This window comes from Pocillopora verrucosa, chromosome 9, assembly GCF_036669915.1.
Source record: "Pocillopora verrucosa isolate sample1 chromosome 9, ASM3666991v2, whole genome shotgun sequence".
NCBI lineage: Eukaryota > Metazoa > Cnidaria > Anthozoa > Scleractinia > Pocilloporidae > Pocillopora > Pocillopora verrucosa.
In genome coordinates this window covers 12,641,809-12,658,042 of record NC_089320.1, presented here as the reverse complement: position 1 = coordinate 12,658,042, position 16,234 = coordinate 12,641,809, and the positions used below count along the sequence as shown (strand labels likewise).

General features: G+C 38.7%; 3 protein-coding genes and 1 pseudogene across 4 annotated transcripts; 3 read left to right on the top strand and 1 right to left on the bottom strand.

The window, feature by feature from the left end:
* The first annotated feature begins 569 nt into the window (after positions 1-569).
* On the top strand, positions 570-3,320 carry LOC131798849 (chymotrypsinogen A-like). Of its 2 annotated transcripts, XM_059116506.2 has the most exons (6): positions 570-698; positions 840-1,064; positions 1,698-1,910; positions 1,991-2,317; positions 3,093-3,110; positions 3,199-3,320. In XM_059116506.2, the coding sequence occupies exons 1-6, from the start codon at positions 638-640 to the stop codon at positions 3,207-3,209; spliced, it is 855 nt and encodes a 284-aa protein (XP_058972489.2). In that variant the 5' UTR covers positions 570-637; the 3' UTR covers positions 3,210-3,320. The 2 variants fall into 2 exon arrangements, with proteins under 2 accessions (XP_058972489.2, XP_058972490.2); XM_059116507.2 differs by lacking the exon at positions 3,093-3,110.
* Positions 3,321-3,851: 531 nt separating this feature from the next.
* On the top strand, positions 3,852-6,882 carry LOC131798897 (chymotrypsinogen B-like; annotated as a pseudogene).
* Positions 6,883-8,572: 1,690 nt separating this feature from the next.
* On the top strand, positions 8,573-12,845 carry LOC131798845 (chymotrypsinogen B-like). Its single transcript, XM_059116503.2, has 7 exons — positions 8,573-8,648; positions 9,105-9,302; positions 9,732-9,944; positions 10,424-10,789; positions 11,310-11,405; positions 11,955-12,100; positions 12,724-12,845. The coding sequence occupies exons 1-6, from the start codon at positions 8,594-8,596 to the stop codon at positions 12,077-12,079; spliced, it is 1,053 nt and encodes a 350-aa protein (XP_058972486.1). The 5' UTR covers positions 8,573-8,593; the 3' UTR covers positions 12,080-12,100; positions 12,724-12,845.
* A 1,310-nt stretch (positions 12,846-14,155) lies between these two features.
* Positions 14,156-16,234, bottom strand: LOC131798896 (chymotrypsinogen A-like). The gene is made up of 4 exons (XM_059116561.2): positions 16,180-16,234; positions 15,594-15,794; positions 15,095-15,307; positions 14,156-14,523 (listed from the first exon to the last, which is right to left on the bottom strand). Exons 1-4 carry the CDS (start codon positions 16,232-16,234, stop codon positions 14,156-14,158), a joined length of 837 nt encoding a protein of 278 aa, XP_058972544.2.

Genomic DNA, 16,234 nt, shown 5'->3' with positions numbered 1-16,234 from the left:
ATTTCATGTGATATAATATTATCTACCAAAATAAGCCTAAAAAAATTGAAAAAAGAAAAAAAAATTGCGAGGATTAGCAATATCGTTACCGTGATCTTTTTTATGTATATAAACACCATTTTCAACATCCGACTTCAAACCTCTTCAAACCATCAACGTTTCACTAAATTCAATTCAAACAATGGGAATAGATAAATGCAGTGCTTGGTTAAAATAAAGGGCTGATACATTTTAGAAGTATTTGGCTGCCAGACACATATAGGTGATTTAAATTGAAAAGCAATGGGATTTGTTATTGAAGGACGTTTTCAGATTCACGGTTGTAACGGGTGACGCTTTTGTGGTCAGCCTTAAGTTATTTTGAAAGGAAATTTGAATGACTATGTAAACATCCTGAAATAGCCAAGAGTGAAGAAACTACATGGGTTAGATTTGATGTGTTAACCTTGACTCAGGTATGCAGACATCATAAATGCCCCTGCCGCCCAGGCCGAACAGCTCAATAGACCATTGAAGTGTCCTCAAAGTGCTTCATAGTGATATTTGAACACCTTGCAATTTCCAAACTTATAAACATGCACAAAAAACCCTATAAGAAAGGGACTTGTTCAATAACTAGAAGCAAGTTTCCGAGAAGATGAAGCTCAAGTTACAAGTAGTTGTGGTGGCCTTTTTCGTACACGTCGCGCTCTCCCAAGGTACAATTCCCAAGCAAGGATGTGTAATTAAGTCCAATTTTAATCTCTTTCCACATTAATCACAATTGAGGTATCATTTAAGAGGACTTGATTATTTCCTTCTTTCTATTCCACATCGTACTAATTTTTTTCTCTCTCCAGAGTGTGGCAAACGACACTTTCTCTCTCGAGTTGTGGGTGGGGAGGATGCACCAAAGCATTCATGGCCTTGGCAAGTGTCACTTCGACTCCCAGGCCGCGAAGGAAATCCAGTGCACATATGTGGCGGCTCCTTGATCGGGGACGAATGGGTGGTGACGGCGGCACATTGCGTGGTGGACCGATGTGACAGACCTGGGAATCCTTCTCTGTTCACCGTTGTTCTCGGTAAGAAAACAAACTTGTAAAGCAACCCTTTTCAGGAAGCTGCGGTGAATCGATCGGTACAAAATATTTTCAGTCCCTCAGAAAGTCAAGCTAAATGACTGAGTCCCCCGAGCTGGCGAAGCATCAATTCTGGAATCTTAACATTAGGAAATATGTGGTCACATGAAACAATAAAAATAAACTAATATCGAGATCCTTCGGAAAGCACTCTAACATTCTGCCACCAAATACTTCATCGGATTAGGAAAAAGTCTTGCTCACAATATATGACTAATTGACCAAGGTAACAAAAGCTACGAAGACGCGAAAACTAAGCTAAGCAAAACTAAAGCCGCAAACAAAGACGACTTCGTGATAACTCGTTCACAACTAATTGTGTTCGTCTTTCTAAGGCGCCGCAACTAGTCTTTCAACATAATGCTTGGGTGTTTTCGTGGAAATGTTTAAGAGAAATAGGATTAAAGCATAGCAGAGGGTATAAGAGCGAAAAAACTTTTAAGAGCTTGGTTTGGAAGTACGATTGCAGGACGAAAAATTCACTTTTCACGATCGTTGGACCAAGGACACATTCAGAGTTCTTGATAAGATTTAACAACTTCAACAGAATCATTGTGAAATTTAAAAATTTTTCAGGTGCACACGAACGTCTCGGCACAACGGATGTACAGCAGTCAATTCAAGTAAAGGCACTCTATCCTCACGAGGGCTTCAGTATGCGACACTTAAAGAATGACATCGCCCTTTTACACCTAAGCACAACGGCCCAGCTGAGCGATAAAGTCAACCTCGTTTGCCTTCCTGACCAAGGATCTCGAATTTCTGCCGGCCATCCTTGTTACATAACAGGTATGACCAGTTAACAATGCAAGGTGTGACGTTGATCTGTTACAATTCTTTTTTCTGATATTCTAATTCTTTTTATTTAGGTTGGGGTCGGACCGAAGGTGGAGGCAACGTCGCAGACATCTTGCAACAAGGGGTACTTCCCGTACAGAGCCACGAAAATTGTTCCAAAGTAAACGACGATTTGGGACCAATAGACGAAACATCCATGATCTGTGGAGGAAGTGGTAAAGCAAATCAGACAGGTGGTTGCCAAGGTGATAGCGGTGGACCATACGTATGCGCGGAATATGGCAAATGGGTTTTGCGCGGTGCAGTGAGCTGGGGTCATGGCTTGTGCAAGACAGAATACTTTTCTGTCTTTGCAAGAATAAGCTCTTTCAGGGATTGGATTGACGCGAAGATTGAGGGTAAGGGAATGTCCTTACCGATAAAAAAAACTCATTATGTATGATATATTAACTCAGATAAAATAATGATTTCCTTAACACGCTGTAGATTATGAAAGTTGCTACAAAGGCTCCTTATAGAATTCTAACACAGGTACTTCGGAAATTTTACAAACAAACCAATTGATTTTATTTATTTTTCCGTCAAACTAAACAATGAGCATTTTACATTCTTTATTTCCCATATGCTGTTTTAACAGTTAAAGCTGTGATCATGGGCTTTTAAACAGTATAAATTCAAGCTGATTTTAGCCCCATTTCTATTGAGAAATTTGTTTTGTTTAGCTGTTTATCAGACTTTGATCAAATACTAATTTAGCGATGTTTAAAATAGCTTTCCGATCGACATACGATTTTCTGCGACGAAATTCATCATTTTCGCAGTGTATTTGAGATGTGTACTAAATAATCCACTCTTCTTTAGCTTAAATGATATCTTTGTTTATGGACTGTTTTATTTCTTCTTGTATAAAAGGAGATTTTGCGAGGCAGATGGTAGCATAATGTTTAGATGAAATATTCACAGGATATGAAAACCAATTAAGGTTTTCGAGTTTATCCAAATGCCAGGTCGTGTCTGTTAATTACACCCCTCTGATTGGCTGTGTCACATAGGTTGGATTTTTGAGCAACAAAACTTGCTACTTCTCCAGATATCCATTCCATATATAACAAAGTTAACCATCTTTATCCCTTAATTTCGTTTTCCTTTTCCTTTTTTCGTCGATCAATCTAGGTGATGGAATAGGGTCCGGTGAGTCAATTTGTTCAGACTTACTGATTCAATTTGTCAAAAAATATAACAAAGTTCTTGACTGGGCTTCCTTTTTGCTGTTTTCCAGGTACGGAGTGAATAAAGGTGTCCGTCGTGTATCTCAACAAACCTAACAGAAAGGCAAAGACCAGTGATTTTAGTTGATGTAAAAATGTTAAAGGGAAAATAAATTTGAGAAGGGTATTGAAATTGCAGTTCGTTATTTGTTAAAAATACGTGGTTTCCTCAATTTGATTTTTCCTGTACGTTGGTAAAGTTTTTCAGAGTCCTTGAGCCATACGTAGCAAGAAACTCGAAGCCTGCAGCCGAAAATTGCTTGCCATAAGTTTCTTACAATTTCCCGGCTCCGACAATTTGGTGTATTAAATCAAAACAATATTCCCCGATTGATAACTTCCTTTCTCCTCATCACCTGTTTGCCCAAAAATGCACGGATATTTTAATTCGAAATTCTCTTTGCTCATTTTTGAGAATGGGTTGATCCTCGAATCGGATATACAGTCAGCATAAACGCCCTGCCACCTCTATCGAACCAAACAAGTTAAGGGAGCACAGATTCTTACCCGAAGGTTTCCATAGTGATATTTTGTGACACCTTGCATTGTTCCTTGTAACAAAATGAAACGTGCATTCGTTATAGTCCCAAAACTAGGTTAAACCCAGCGTGTCTTCTGCCTTCGTAAAATAATCAAAATTTCCTAGCCTAGCTCAATTAGCCTAAAGTGCCTATACACGGTTTTACTCGGAAAATCTTATGAAACAACCATCCGTTCTAAAGATTTCAGTCCTGGCTTTCCTGCCATTTAACGTGAAGTTAAACATGCTTAAAATCCACCTACAGCAACAACGAGAATAAACAATAAATGAACGCCATTCTTTTTTGTGCTTATAAACAAACGCTTGTTTAGAGGCTACTTGAAACCATCAACGGCTCAGACTAATCGGTTAATGCAAGTTTTTTTGAGAGCTAAAAAACAGTGCCGGTTAAAGAATAACGAAAAGTCAATATTTCATGACATTTTAAATATTTGGCCTCGATAATCTTCCCCATGTTTTGACAATAAGAACATTGAAAACTGCTATTTCAAGAATTTTCTTCAGATTCGCAGTGGTAACGGTCGACGATGAGAGAATATTTGAATGAACATAAATATTAGTAAAATTTAACCAGAAAAAAAAACACTGTTTGAACTAGACGTGATGCATTGACCTTCGGTAGGAATACATAAAATACCAGCCGCCTCAAATATGACAGTCTTAAGGAGCACAAACCATCATTCAGAGTGCTTGCGTGACCGCGTGTGCAGACAACATTGCTAGTACTGTGTGTTGGTTTTGTGTTGCTCAATAAAGCGAAAGTGCCACAATTGTCCTTGAATTAGGTTCCACATAAAGTGTCTTCCGTTGCGTCCGACCACTTGTAAGTTTTTTAGGCCTGGCGCGACTTCCTGGCCATTTCACGGGAAATAATACTGTCTTAAAAAAACAACTTCAATACAAATCATGAGAATTGTCAATTCTTGGCTTTGTGCCCTTTTATGCATGTAAACATCATTGTAAACTTCTGACTAGAGGCCATTTTAAACCATCGTTGTTTTTTGCTAATCATGATGCAAACATTTCAAGGAAATAGGAACAAAGGTAAAGTGAAGTATTTATGAAATATAATGTCATGACATATCTGAAAGTGATTTCAATAAAACAAGAATATGGAATTTGCTGGTGAAGAAAAATTCTTCAGTTTCGCTGCGGTAGTGTTAAACGATAAAGTGGTAAACCTTAATTGCACTGAAAGAAATTTTCAAGACTAGTAAACATCACAAAGTAGCCAAGAGTATTAAAGGTCACGAAGGTTACACTTAATGCGTTAACCTTGACTCAAGTATACAGACAACAAGCACCTACGGCTGATTTGACCCAGACAACTTAAAAGAGGACAGTCCATTACTGAACGTGCTTTTATAATTTGTTATGATGTTTCGACACCTTGCGATTACAACACGACTGAACATATATATATATATAAACCCTCCATGCAAGGGACTTTTCTCACAGCCAGAAGAAACTTTCCAAAAAGATGAAGCTTTATTTACAAGTGGTTGTGGTGGCTATTTCCTAAAACTGGTACTTTCTCAAGGTACAATATTTAAGTAAAAAGGATTAAGTTCAATCTAAACCTCTTCGCACGGTTCACATTTTCTAGTTAGGTTCCATATAAAGTAGACTTTGTAGCAGTTTACGCATTTCCGTGTGCTCTTTATATAGTCAATTTACATCTCTCCAGAGTGCGGCAAACGACGCTTTCTCTCTCGAGTTGTTGGTGGCGAGGATGCACCGAAGCAGTCGTGGCCCTGGCAGGTGTCGCTGCGAGTTCTCAATCAATTTGGAGACCTGGTGCACACCTGTGGCGGTTCCTTGATCACAGACGAACGGGTTGTGACGGTAGCGCAGTGTGTGGTGGACCAGGATGATATTCCACGGGATCCTTCTTTTTATACCGTTATTGTCGGTAGGAATAAGTACATATTCATCATCGAGTGAGTTGGTACCAATATTTTTTTAAATTTTAGGACGCTTGTATTGATCACGCATGGCTTAAGAGCGAAAACTTGCCAAAAACCTTTTGAAGACTGAACGAGTTCAAGAGTAAAAGAGTATACAATGTAATATTTGTCTCTCTTGCCTTCTCTGCACTTAAATTGGTGTAATGCTGAAACCTTTCCAGGTGCACACGAGCGTCTTGGCACAATGGATGTACAGCAGACAATTAAACTGAGAGCACTCTTTGCCCACGAGGACTTCAGTTTGCAACACCTTAAAAAATGACGTCGCCCTTCTACACCTTAGCAAACCGGCCAAATTGAGCGACAAAGTCAGTTCCGTTTACCTTCCTGCCAAAGGATCTCGAATTTCAGTCCGCCACCGATGCTACATGACAGGTAATTAATATTAAGAAATGCAAAGGGGTGGGGGGAGGAAGGGGATAACATGAAGTAGCTTTTAAAATTTTCTAATCTCTAACTCTCTCTCTCCCTCTAATCGCTCTGACGAAGGGCTAACGCTCGAAACGTCAGCTTTTTTACCCTTTACGGTGGCTAATTTACGTTTTCAACCCAGTTGTTAGCACTAAATTACCTGCTATACTCTCCCACCGACGCAGCACCACAGTTTCTTTAGAAACTTACCCCTTTATTTAAAATTTTCTACCTAAATTCTTTAACTCAGGATGGGGTCGGACTGAAGGTTGAGGCGACGTCGCAGACACTGCAAGAGTCTTGCAACAAGCGATGCTTCCCGCACAGAGTCACAGGCGATGTTCCAAAAAGTGGGGAAAAGTAGGGGCACCAATTGACAAAACATCCATGATCTGTGCAGGAAGTGGTAAACCAAACAAGGCAGGTGGTTGTCAAGGTGATAGCAGTGGACCATACGTATGCGAAGAAAATGGGTTTTACGCGGTGCTGTTAGCTAGGGTCATAGCATGTGTAGGACTAACTTTTTTAATGTCTTTGCACGAATAAGCTCTTTCAGGGACTGGATTGACGCAAAAGTTAAGGGTGAGTAAATATCTGTGTTAGCCTCACTCAGTACGAGGAGGATGACAAAGTTCTTGACAAGGATTCCTCTATATTATTTTCCGGCAGATATGGCGTAAAGACAGCTAGGCGTCCGTCGATATCTCAAGAAAACTCAAAGAAAGGCGAAGACCTGTGACTTGTATTAGAAATAGCAAAGAGGGAAAATAAAGTTGCCAAAGGGATTGAAAGTGCCTTTTAATTTTTTGTGTGTTTCCGTTAAATTAAGCGAAAGTTTTCAATGCGAGTTTCCATCTGAATAATTTCACCTGGAACATTGCGTACCAATTCCGCCAGAGCATTTAGCGAAGTAAACAAGAAATTTTGTAGCACATTAAATTTTGAAGGGTCTAGTGTTTCACAGAGACACTCAAAATGATTTTAAAACTTGCAAAACATAAAGTTGTTGTTTAATTGCACAGCTGACGTCCGACTGATTTCTTTTGTGGATCAAAGCCTGTTCCCCACCTCCATCTTTAAACTGTTACCCTTTAGACTATAATTATGCAAGTTCTTCACTGAAACTGTTCTCTATACATTTCCCATGGATCTTATAAGGAGAAAGTAACGAACAATCAAGAGCTTTTTGAGTTTGTGATTTTTTCCTTTATTCTCTTGACGTTAGTCTTTGATTAAGGGGTGAAACTAAATTGTTGTCAATCGTAGGGGCTCAAGTGTACACTGAGAAGACTATGAGTGGTCCTTCTTAAAGTTGATAGCGCCGTAAGGCGTAGAAAGTATCGTGGTCAAAGACATCTTCCCTCATCTTATTGTTTCAGCATCGTTAATGTAAAGGACGTCGATAGTGGCTCACATGAATAACAAGTTTGTTTTATAATGTAAAACCAGTTATTTTATCTTCTATTAAATTTTCTCTCTGTACAGATCGTCCAAAAAAAATCGGTTGGGTAGCTTGTCAAAGTTTTAAACCTAAGACTTACTGACAACTATACAAATTGCTTCATGGAAAAATGAAGCGATTACGTTTTCCTAGCTTGCGTGAACAGCATTTAAAGACATGATCACAAAGGATGTCTTTATTGTTGCTACATGAAGATAATTACTGTTTACAGAACCAAGCAAACAGTTGACAAACTTTCAAAAAGATATTTACATTTGGCTATATTAGATATTTTTAGGACATCGAGAATGAGTCTAGCAGTTTTTGGCAAGTTCCTTGTATCATATAGTTGTTAAATTGCCATAAGTCATTCCCATTTTTATTTTACGAAGAAATAGTCGTCAATGCGTACATGAGCATTCTTACAAAACTATGGTATCTGTAAAAAAATTCTTGAATGTAATCAATATGGTTGCTTTATCGATAGATAAGTTTTTTTCCCTAGGATTTTGCCTTTGAACGTAATACGAAGGCAAAAATGAAGGAAACTTGTTGGAGTGGACTTACTAGGGAAATATAATGTGACTGGTCGCTTTCTGTCATAACTGATGCTTAACCGATGCTTAACTGAAGTTATTGACAGTATTGTACTTTGAGATGTCTTCCAGGTTAATCTGAGATCTGTGTGTCGCATTTTCAGAAATTAAATTAACACTGCGGATCGATGAAGCTTTGTTTCAACGCATATGATTAACACTAGTGTGTCATCAGTCGTGGGATTTATTAAAAAATAACCATTTCATATCGTTTTTGTTAACAATCAATAAAGCTGCAGTTTAAAAGGGTAATTGGAGGGCGATTGTTTCTTAAAAGGGCAATTCCAGAGAAAAAAGCGGTGAATAAAAAAGACAACTTTTTTTAAAATGACAATGCACAGTAAAGAGGAGCCGATGCTATACATCTGTCAGCTGAAAAAATTGCCTTTTTATAAATGTAACGGCGTCTTGTCTTCCCTCACTTCCTACCTTGGATAGGTTACCACTATCATGTTGTCTGTTTTTATCGCTGTTGTAGCTCTTTGTATTCCTGCCCTTTCTGAAGGTACGAAACACTTCATAAATTTTTCATTTTTCAATTCCCCATCCTTTTCATTTTAGAAAGGTCATACATACTAAAGCAAAGTATGACGCAACATTAATTTACGAATAGCATGGTAGAACTAAGAGTGTCTTTTTTGCCCATTCTTGAGAACAAGTACATGTACTAATATGTAACCATATCAATATCTCTGTTTCAAGATCACAGGAAGCTCCCCACTTTTCTGCATAAAAGAAAAAAAAACAAAAAACAGAACAATGCAATTCATTTTTCTCTCGATCCTCGTGAAAGATCCTAATCCGCATATCTCTTCATGATCAGTGACTGGTGCCTTCTTTATCTTTGGGATAACTTTTATTTGGATCCATAAGAAGGTGAAAACCATGTACGGTAATCTGGGGTTTTGTGTTTTCATTTGTCTGTTAGCTCCATAATCTCCCATGTATTGATGAATTTCAGGGTGCGGTTCTCGTCCGCCTGGTGCCCGTGTGGTTAACGGGGATGATGCTGCGCCGCATTCGTGGCCTTGGCAGATCTCTCTCAGGGTGAATGGACGACACATTTGCGGAGGATCTCTAATCAAGCCTGGTTGGGTTGTAACTGCTGCTCACTGCGTAGAAAGGAACCCAGATCCTAGCGGGTACACAGTGGTCGTTGGTAAGTGCACATGTTGAATAATCGGAGGTAGCATTGCCAGGTCTCTTGAAATGCGAAAATGTTACCTCATCCTCAATTGCTGAAACACATTTTGCAACACGATTTCTTGAATCTTTCGCTCATGGAGTATAATTTTATCACTTACGCTTCTGAGAGACCGTTCATTGTACATCGTCTGGGGATGTGGGGTGGGGAGGCTGGAGGATTCTGGTTATGAAACGGCAACATAAACCTGATCCCCCAATATTCTTATCATCCCCCTCCCCCCCTCCCCTCATTGCCATTTAATTATCCGAAGTCCCCCCCTTTATTCTCTGCCTGCGAAGACTAATCATCCCTCCTTTTCCCCTGAAAACTATGTGATCTCCCAAAATCCTCCCTTTCCCCTCCAACGATGACGAACGGTCACTAAGTTTTCTCACTATGTAGGGGCCCACATCAGAACTGGGACTACAGCTGTACAACAAACATTCAATTTGAAAAAGCTTTTCAAACACGAAGGATTCTCAATGAGCCATCTAAGGAAAGACATTGCCCTGCTGCAACTGGATGGCGAAGTTCAACTCAGTGATAAAGTCAACACGGTTTGTTTGCCACCTAAAGGAAGTAGAATTCCACCGGGAACTGAGTGTTTCATCACTGGTAAGTTTGCATACAGGCTCGAAAAAATCATATTTTGCGGTAATTGCATTTGTCAACTTTATTTTTGTAAATTTAGTATCTAGAATTTAGTATTTACACTAATGATAAAATATTTCTCGTTTTCTTCTATGAGGAGAGGCAGACTCTGATCTTTTTGATCGAGTAAAAACGTTTTGCATCTATTCCGTTTTCATGACAATACCGTTGCACCTTGGATTTCTGAAAATTCCAGATGTAAGAACATTTTTGGAGGAGAAGGCGGAGGGAATCCTAAAATCTCCAAGTGTTTCAAAACATCGATGGCCGGTGAAGCTAAGAAGGATTAAAGAATTGGGATGATTTGAAAGTTGATTTTCCACGCTAACATCAAATAGAACTTAGTAGACACGGGACAGTTTTAGTATGTTTTTAAGTTTCCCGAAAATTCAGTCCGCAATAGAGAGCTAGCTGCTTCAAGATCTTATTATCTTTACTACCAGGATGGGGAAGGATCATCGGAGGTGGCCCAGCCGCAAACGCCCTACAGCAAGCAAAACTTCCAGTTGTAGATCACAACACGTGCAGCAGAACGAACGGTCAACTCGCTCCGGTCGAGGAATCGAGTATGCTCTGTGCAGGAAGTGGACAAGCAAACCAGGCGGGTGGTTGCCAAGGAGATAGTGGAGGTCCTTTTGTTTGTAAAGAAAATGATGGATGGGTTTTACGAGGTGCAGTCAGCTGGGGAAATGGAATGTGCAGGACTGAATTCTACACTGTGTTTGCCCGTGTCAGCAGTTTCATTGACTGGCTCAATCAGAAAATGTCTGGTAGTGGGGGCAGTGGTGGCAGTGGTGGCAGCGGAGGTGGTAAGCATGTCTCCTTCTTATATTTATGATACGGAAATTAATTGTGATGGTTGCTCCGGACTTCCTGTTTTTCTTCCCCTGTGGGCCAGTTACTAACAAAAACTATCCTCCGGCTTAGACATGTGCACAGCAGTCTAAGTGACTTTTAAAAACCGGAAATATATGCAATACTGATGAGGCCTAATCAAAAGTTAAAGCAGTTACCGCTGACTGTTCGGGTAATGTTGTTCCCAAACGCGTAAAAGCTAGAACATACCAATTTTTTCTCGTCTAATTTGGCTTTTTCTTTTTTTGTTTGTCTGTTTTGTTTTGGTTTCTTTTTTTTAATGATTCGTAATTTTACTTTTGTTTTGCTGTTGGTTTTGGTACGTTTACTTCTGAAGGGAAGGTGCTGCATGATTCTTTTATATCTTTATCTTCTATATCTGATTCAAAATGGATACGAAGTCCATCAACCTAATATTTTACTTCATGCCCATTCAAAGAAAAAATAAACAGAATTCTAATCCTATATTTCCAGCATGTACAGATGGCCACAGAAATTGCCCGTACCTAAAACAGTACTGTAACACCCATCCGTACGTCAAGCAAATATGCAAAAAGTCATGCGGACTATGTAAGTTATTAAATATATGTGCATTACATTTATGGGTGTAAATGCAATACTGTCATTAGTAATGAAGCTTTCAAACCACTATTCTGGATTAAATCATCTTAATAATCCTCTTCAAGAGATCATAAAGTGTTTATATTCTCTTGTCCTCGTATCACATAGCAAAAACAATAAAATAAAACAAATAGAATCGCCCCCTTCCCTCTACACTCTTTCCATGTTTTTCTCTATTACAATATGTGTTATTATAGTTAGTAACTGAGTGACTAAATATGCTTCTTGAGAACAATCGTGTTTAAAAGAAAATGTGGGAGTACGGTATCCCTTCACAAACTTTTAGGCAACCAGCGCTTAACATGAATGGCCTTCGATGAGTTCTATAAGAAGAAGTTGAAATCTAACCAAAGTGGCCGCCATGACTGTCACATTTTTATGATAGTAGAAATGGGGATATATTTGATGGTAGATAATGGTACAGATAATTGATCTCCACATAACTGATGGAGAGCTCATCTGGCTCCGGTAAAATTTGATTCTGTTTCTATTCCGCAGGTGGAGGTGGTGGTATCGGGCCTGCGTGTAAGGATAGCAGCAAGTACTGTCCAATGTTCGCTTCACAATGCTCGACTAACGCTTACGTAAGAATTAAATGCAAGAAGACATGTCGATTGTGCTGAACATATAAAATCGGGCTTCAGGTTAGTTACCACTACAAAGAGTTGTTTACTTGGCCCTCGCAAGAACAAGACGATAAACAACCAAAATTTTAGTTGAATTAAAATAAAATGGATGAACCCTTTGTTTATTTTGCTGTGTTTCAAATTTATCAAACTACTTTTCCTCCAAAGGGTAGTAAGTCAGGAGGAGAGAACAATTATGGGTTATCCTTGTTTTATACGCTTGTATGGGACACGTGACTTTATCCAAGATAGAAGTTTCAAATTAAAAAAAAATTTAAAAATTAATGGGTTATCCATATTTTTTACGATGTTGAAAGACACGTGATTTTATCTGAGATGGTGAATTTTCTCTAGGTCATCATTAATTCGCCCATTAAATTCACTTTCAACCGTTGCAAACCCCATTTTCCATCAAATAACCGTTGTAAACTGTTGTTTAATTTATCCTATTACCTCTATACGTTATCTCGCAATTTAATAGATATCCAAAAGTGGAGAGCTGTTTCGACATAGTTAGGTTCTGTCTAGAAGAGCAAAAAGTTAAAATGTCTGACTCCGAAAAGACCACCGCCTTATATCCTAATACGATAAAGTAGGATTTATTTACGACTGATATTCGTTTTCATTTTCTTACTTTACAGGTTTTAGGACTTGATAAATCAATTGCTATTGTGGGGTTGAAAATAATACATAGTGATTTAATGGTCCATTCATTATCAATTTTGGTGTATCAATTGTTGAAATAAAGTTTGTCTTGAGGGAACGAGGTTGACCTTTTTTTCAATTTGTTGTTTTGTGGCAATGTGTACTTACGACGCGTTTTGTAATAACTTGCGCATTTTGAAAAAACGGTTGCAGCATTTTATAATAAAGCAACCTACGCATTTTGTGATACGAGACGTGGTATTTTATTTTCCGCGCGAAAACATACAAAAACATTTAAGAAAGAATGGTATTTTGCTGGTAGTGAAGATCAGCTTTCTGAGCTCAGTTGAAATACTGTATTACTAGGCAATCACGTTTCACTCTTTGAACGAGTTACTACTTTGACCTTGAGCTGGGAAAACTGGGTCCTAGAGTGCATGAAGTCGAGACTTACCAGTTGACTTCCGAGGGGAAGGAAAAGGCTTCTTGTTTAACTGATTCTTTTCGAAAATTAAAAGCCCCAAATATGCACTACAAACGAAAAATTCAAGCAATCAGCCAGCTGGTGTGATGCGACGTATGTTTGACTCTCTACCTTTGGAATTAAGAGATTCATTCTTGAGAGCGAATATGAATATTATTAGTTTTGCACAATTTCTTGAGACAAACAAGCAAAAAACCTACAGATTCAAACTATTATAAGTTAACAATAAATTAACACGCAAACTGAAATAATCTGTTACCGTTTATTTATTATTTTGCCATTTACTTTTCTAGCAAACGGGACTTCATAACGATTAAATATGTGGAACGTTGACCTCTCTACCTGAAACCAAGAAAACACTCGCCGTGAGCTTCAACAATATCTAAACTTTCGCCAAATCTTATAACCCAGAAAGGTGGCAGTAACTTTCCTCACTCCCACTCCATGTATACCTTTGGCGCTTTGACTTCATCTTTTACGCTTTACCTGCAACACAGATAAAAACTTGTCGTGAGCTTCAACACGAACGAATTTTTTTCTTTATTGAGCCAATCCTCGAATAATATTAGTTATAAACAACCCTTAATTTTGATTAATTGTTTTTAAGCGACATGAGAACTTGAAAGTGAAGAGTCTTTTAGTCGGCCAAGTCATTTGGACAGTAACTGATTGTTTGGCAACTAAAGTTTCAGCTAATGATTTTTAACTTCCTAATTAAAATCCAACATTCGCTAAGGTAAGGTAAATTTATAATTGAAACTCTTTTTTCAGAAGTTGTGTGTCAACGGGCGGGAGGTCTGTATGACGCAGGCCGTTCACAAGTGCGCGATTTGCTAATCAGATTCTAACAATTAAGACTCCGGCCCACTGAGTAAAACCTAAACAAGAGCCTTTTTAGCTTCAATTTTAGTTTCTTTTGTATTTGTTTGCAAACCTATACTACATTAAAAAGCCCTACCGCTAGTGTTTCCACCACTGTTGCCGCCAGATATGTTCTGATTTATCCAGTCAATGAAGTTACTGATGCGAGCAAACACAGTGTATTTAGTGGTTTTGCACATTCTATGTCCCCAACTCACTGCACCTCGAAGCACCCATTTGCCATTTTCTTTACAGACAAAGGGGCCACCGCTGTCTCCTTGGCAACCACCGGGTTGATTTTTCTTTCCGCTTCCGGCACAAAGCATACTTGTCTTGTCAACAGGGAGAAGGTTGCCGTTCCTTTTCTTGCATCGGGCGTCTGATACAACAGGTAGCATACCTTGTTGGAGAATGTTAGCAGCAGGTCCTCCTCCCACAGTTCTTCCCCAGCCTGTTGAAAAGTTATTTTTTGTAAGATCGTAAATCTTTCAGTCAAGGGCATGGCCGTGCCCGAAGAATTAAAATCTGAGTGATTCAAGTTGGAATCAAACATGATACTGGCCTTCTCACCTTTCAAATTTTTACTTCAGTGCATTACTTTTTACATAAAAGGGACTGTGCTTGTGAATACGTTGAAAGAAAGGGGAAAATACCATTTTATTTAGGAGGTAGCTCAAGCGTAAGATACTGATTGAAACTGAGGTCAACATCCTTGCTGTCATATTTTTGGTCATAGTTTTGTATCTCTTTCTGGTGAAAGCTAATTGTTTTATTTCGCCCAGTGATTGATCACCATAAGAAAAACCTTGTCACCCTTTGAACCAACTGAAATCAACTGCAAAATCAGGATCAATTCCGACTTAGTTATTCGAGTTTTTTTTCGCGCTGGTCAGGCAACACGAATCGGTTCCGTGTGAAGATTTGCTGCGTTTGATCTACTGTTGTAATTTTGATCAAAGAAAACTCAATAAAATATTCAATAATAGGAGCAATATCTCACTCGTTATGAAGGTAATATTTACCAGTAATGTAACACTTTGATCCCACAACTGCGCTACTTCCCCTCGATGGAAGACATACCAAGTTCACCTTGTTGCTTAACATGACGGGTTGTTCCAACTCCAAAAGGGCTATGTCATTTTTCAAGTGACGCATACTGAATCCTCTATGTCGGATGACCTTCTTTACTTTATGTGATTTTTGGACAGCGGTCACACCTAGCCTTTTATGTGCCCCTGAAACGCAATTAGGTTGTGAGACTTCGCTTCCTTCCCAATTCACAATTACCTCTGTTTATTTAAAATGTGAACAATCAATTTATAATTCATTCTAACCTAATGCTATATTCTGAGATTTGTTCTGACTTGATTACTAAGGCCTGCCTTCAGAGAATCTCGCTTTTATGAAATTATTTTATTTGTAATATTTAGGAATTGAATGGGATAGTTACTTTTTAGATTCTATTGATCGACAAACTGTCAATAATATATAAAGGAAACAATATAATGTACTTTTACTCACCGACGACAACCGTGTATGAACTTGGCCTGAGATTTCCGCCAACACAGTGCGCAGCAGTTATCACCCAATTGGGTTTAATAAGGGAGCCCCCGCATATGTGATTAGTTCCACGGACCCTGAGGGATATCTGCCATGGCCAAGAATGAGGGGCTGCATCATCGCCACCCACCACGCGTGCTCCTGACATTCGGGTTCCGCAACCTTAAGATGTGGAAAAAAAAAAGATTGGTATGAGTAACAAAATGCGCTTGTGCCTCTTCACAATAAATTGCAGTCGAAATCATGTGGTTACTTTTTAATAATTTACACGAAAAACGGATTACAGACGAAATTTTGGCAGCGCACACACGCTTTTTGTATTTGGGACTCATGTTACATGAAAAATGCACTCGTTTTCAGCCAATCAGATGCGCGTAATTCTTTGATATACATTATCAACAAATTAATCACTGTGAGTTAATAATAATAATTTAAAGTACAAATGAAGAAAGAGACAGAATTAATCACGGCTGCAAAGAGAACAAATAAGAAACTTTAATAAGATTAGGCGGGATAGTTCGGAAGTGAGGCATTAAGAAAACCGTACCTTCAACGAAGGAAACAGAGCAAAGAACTGTGGCGAAAGCCAATAGTGCTAACAT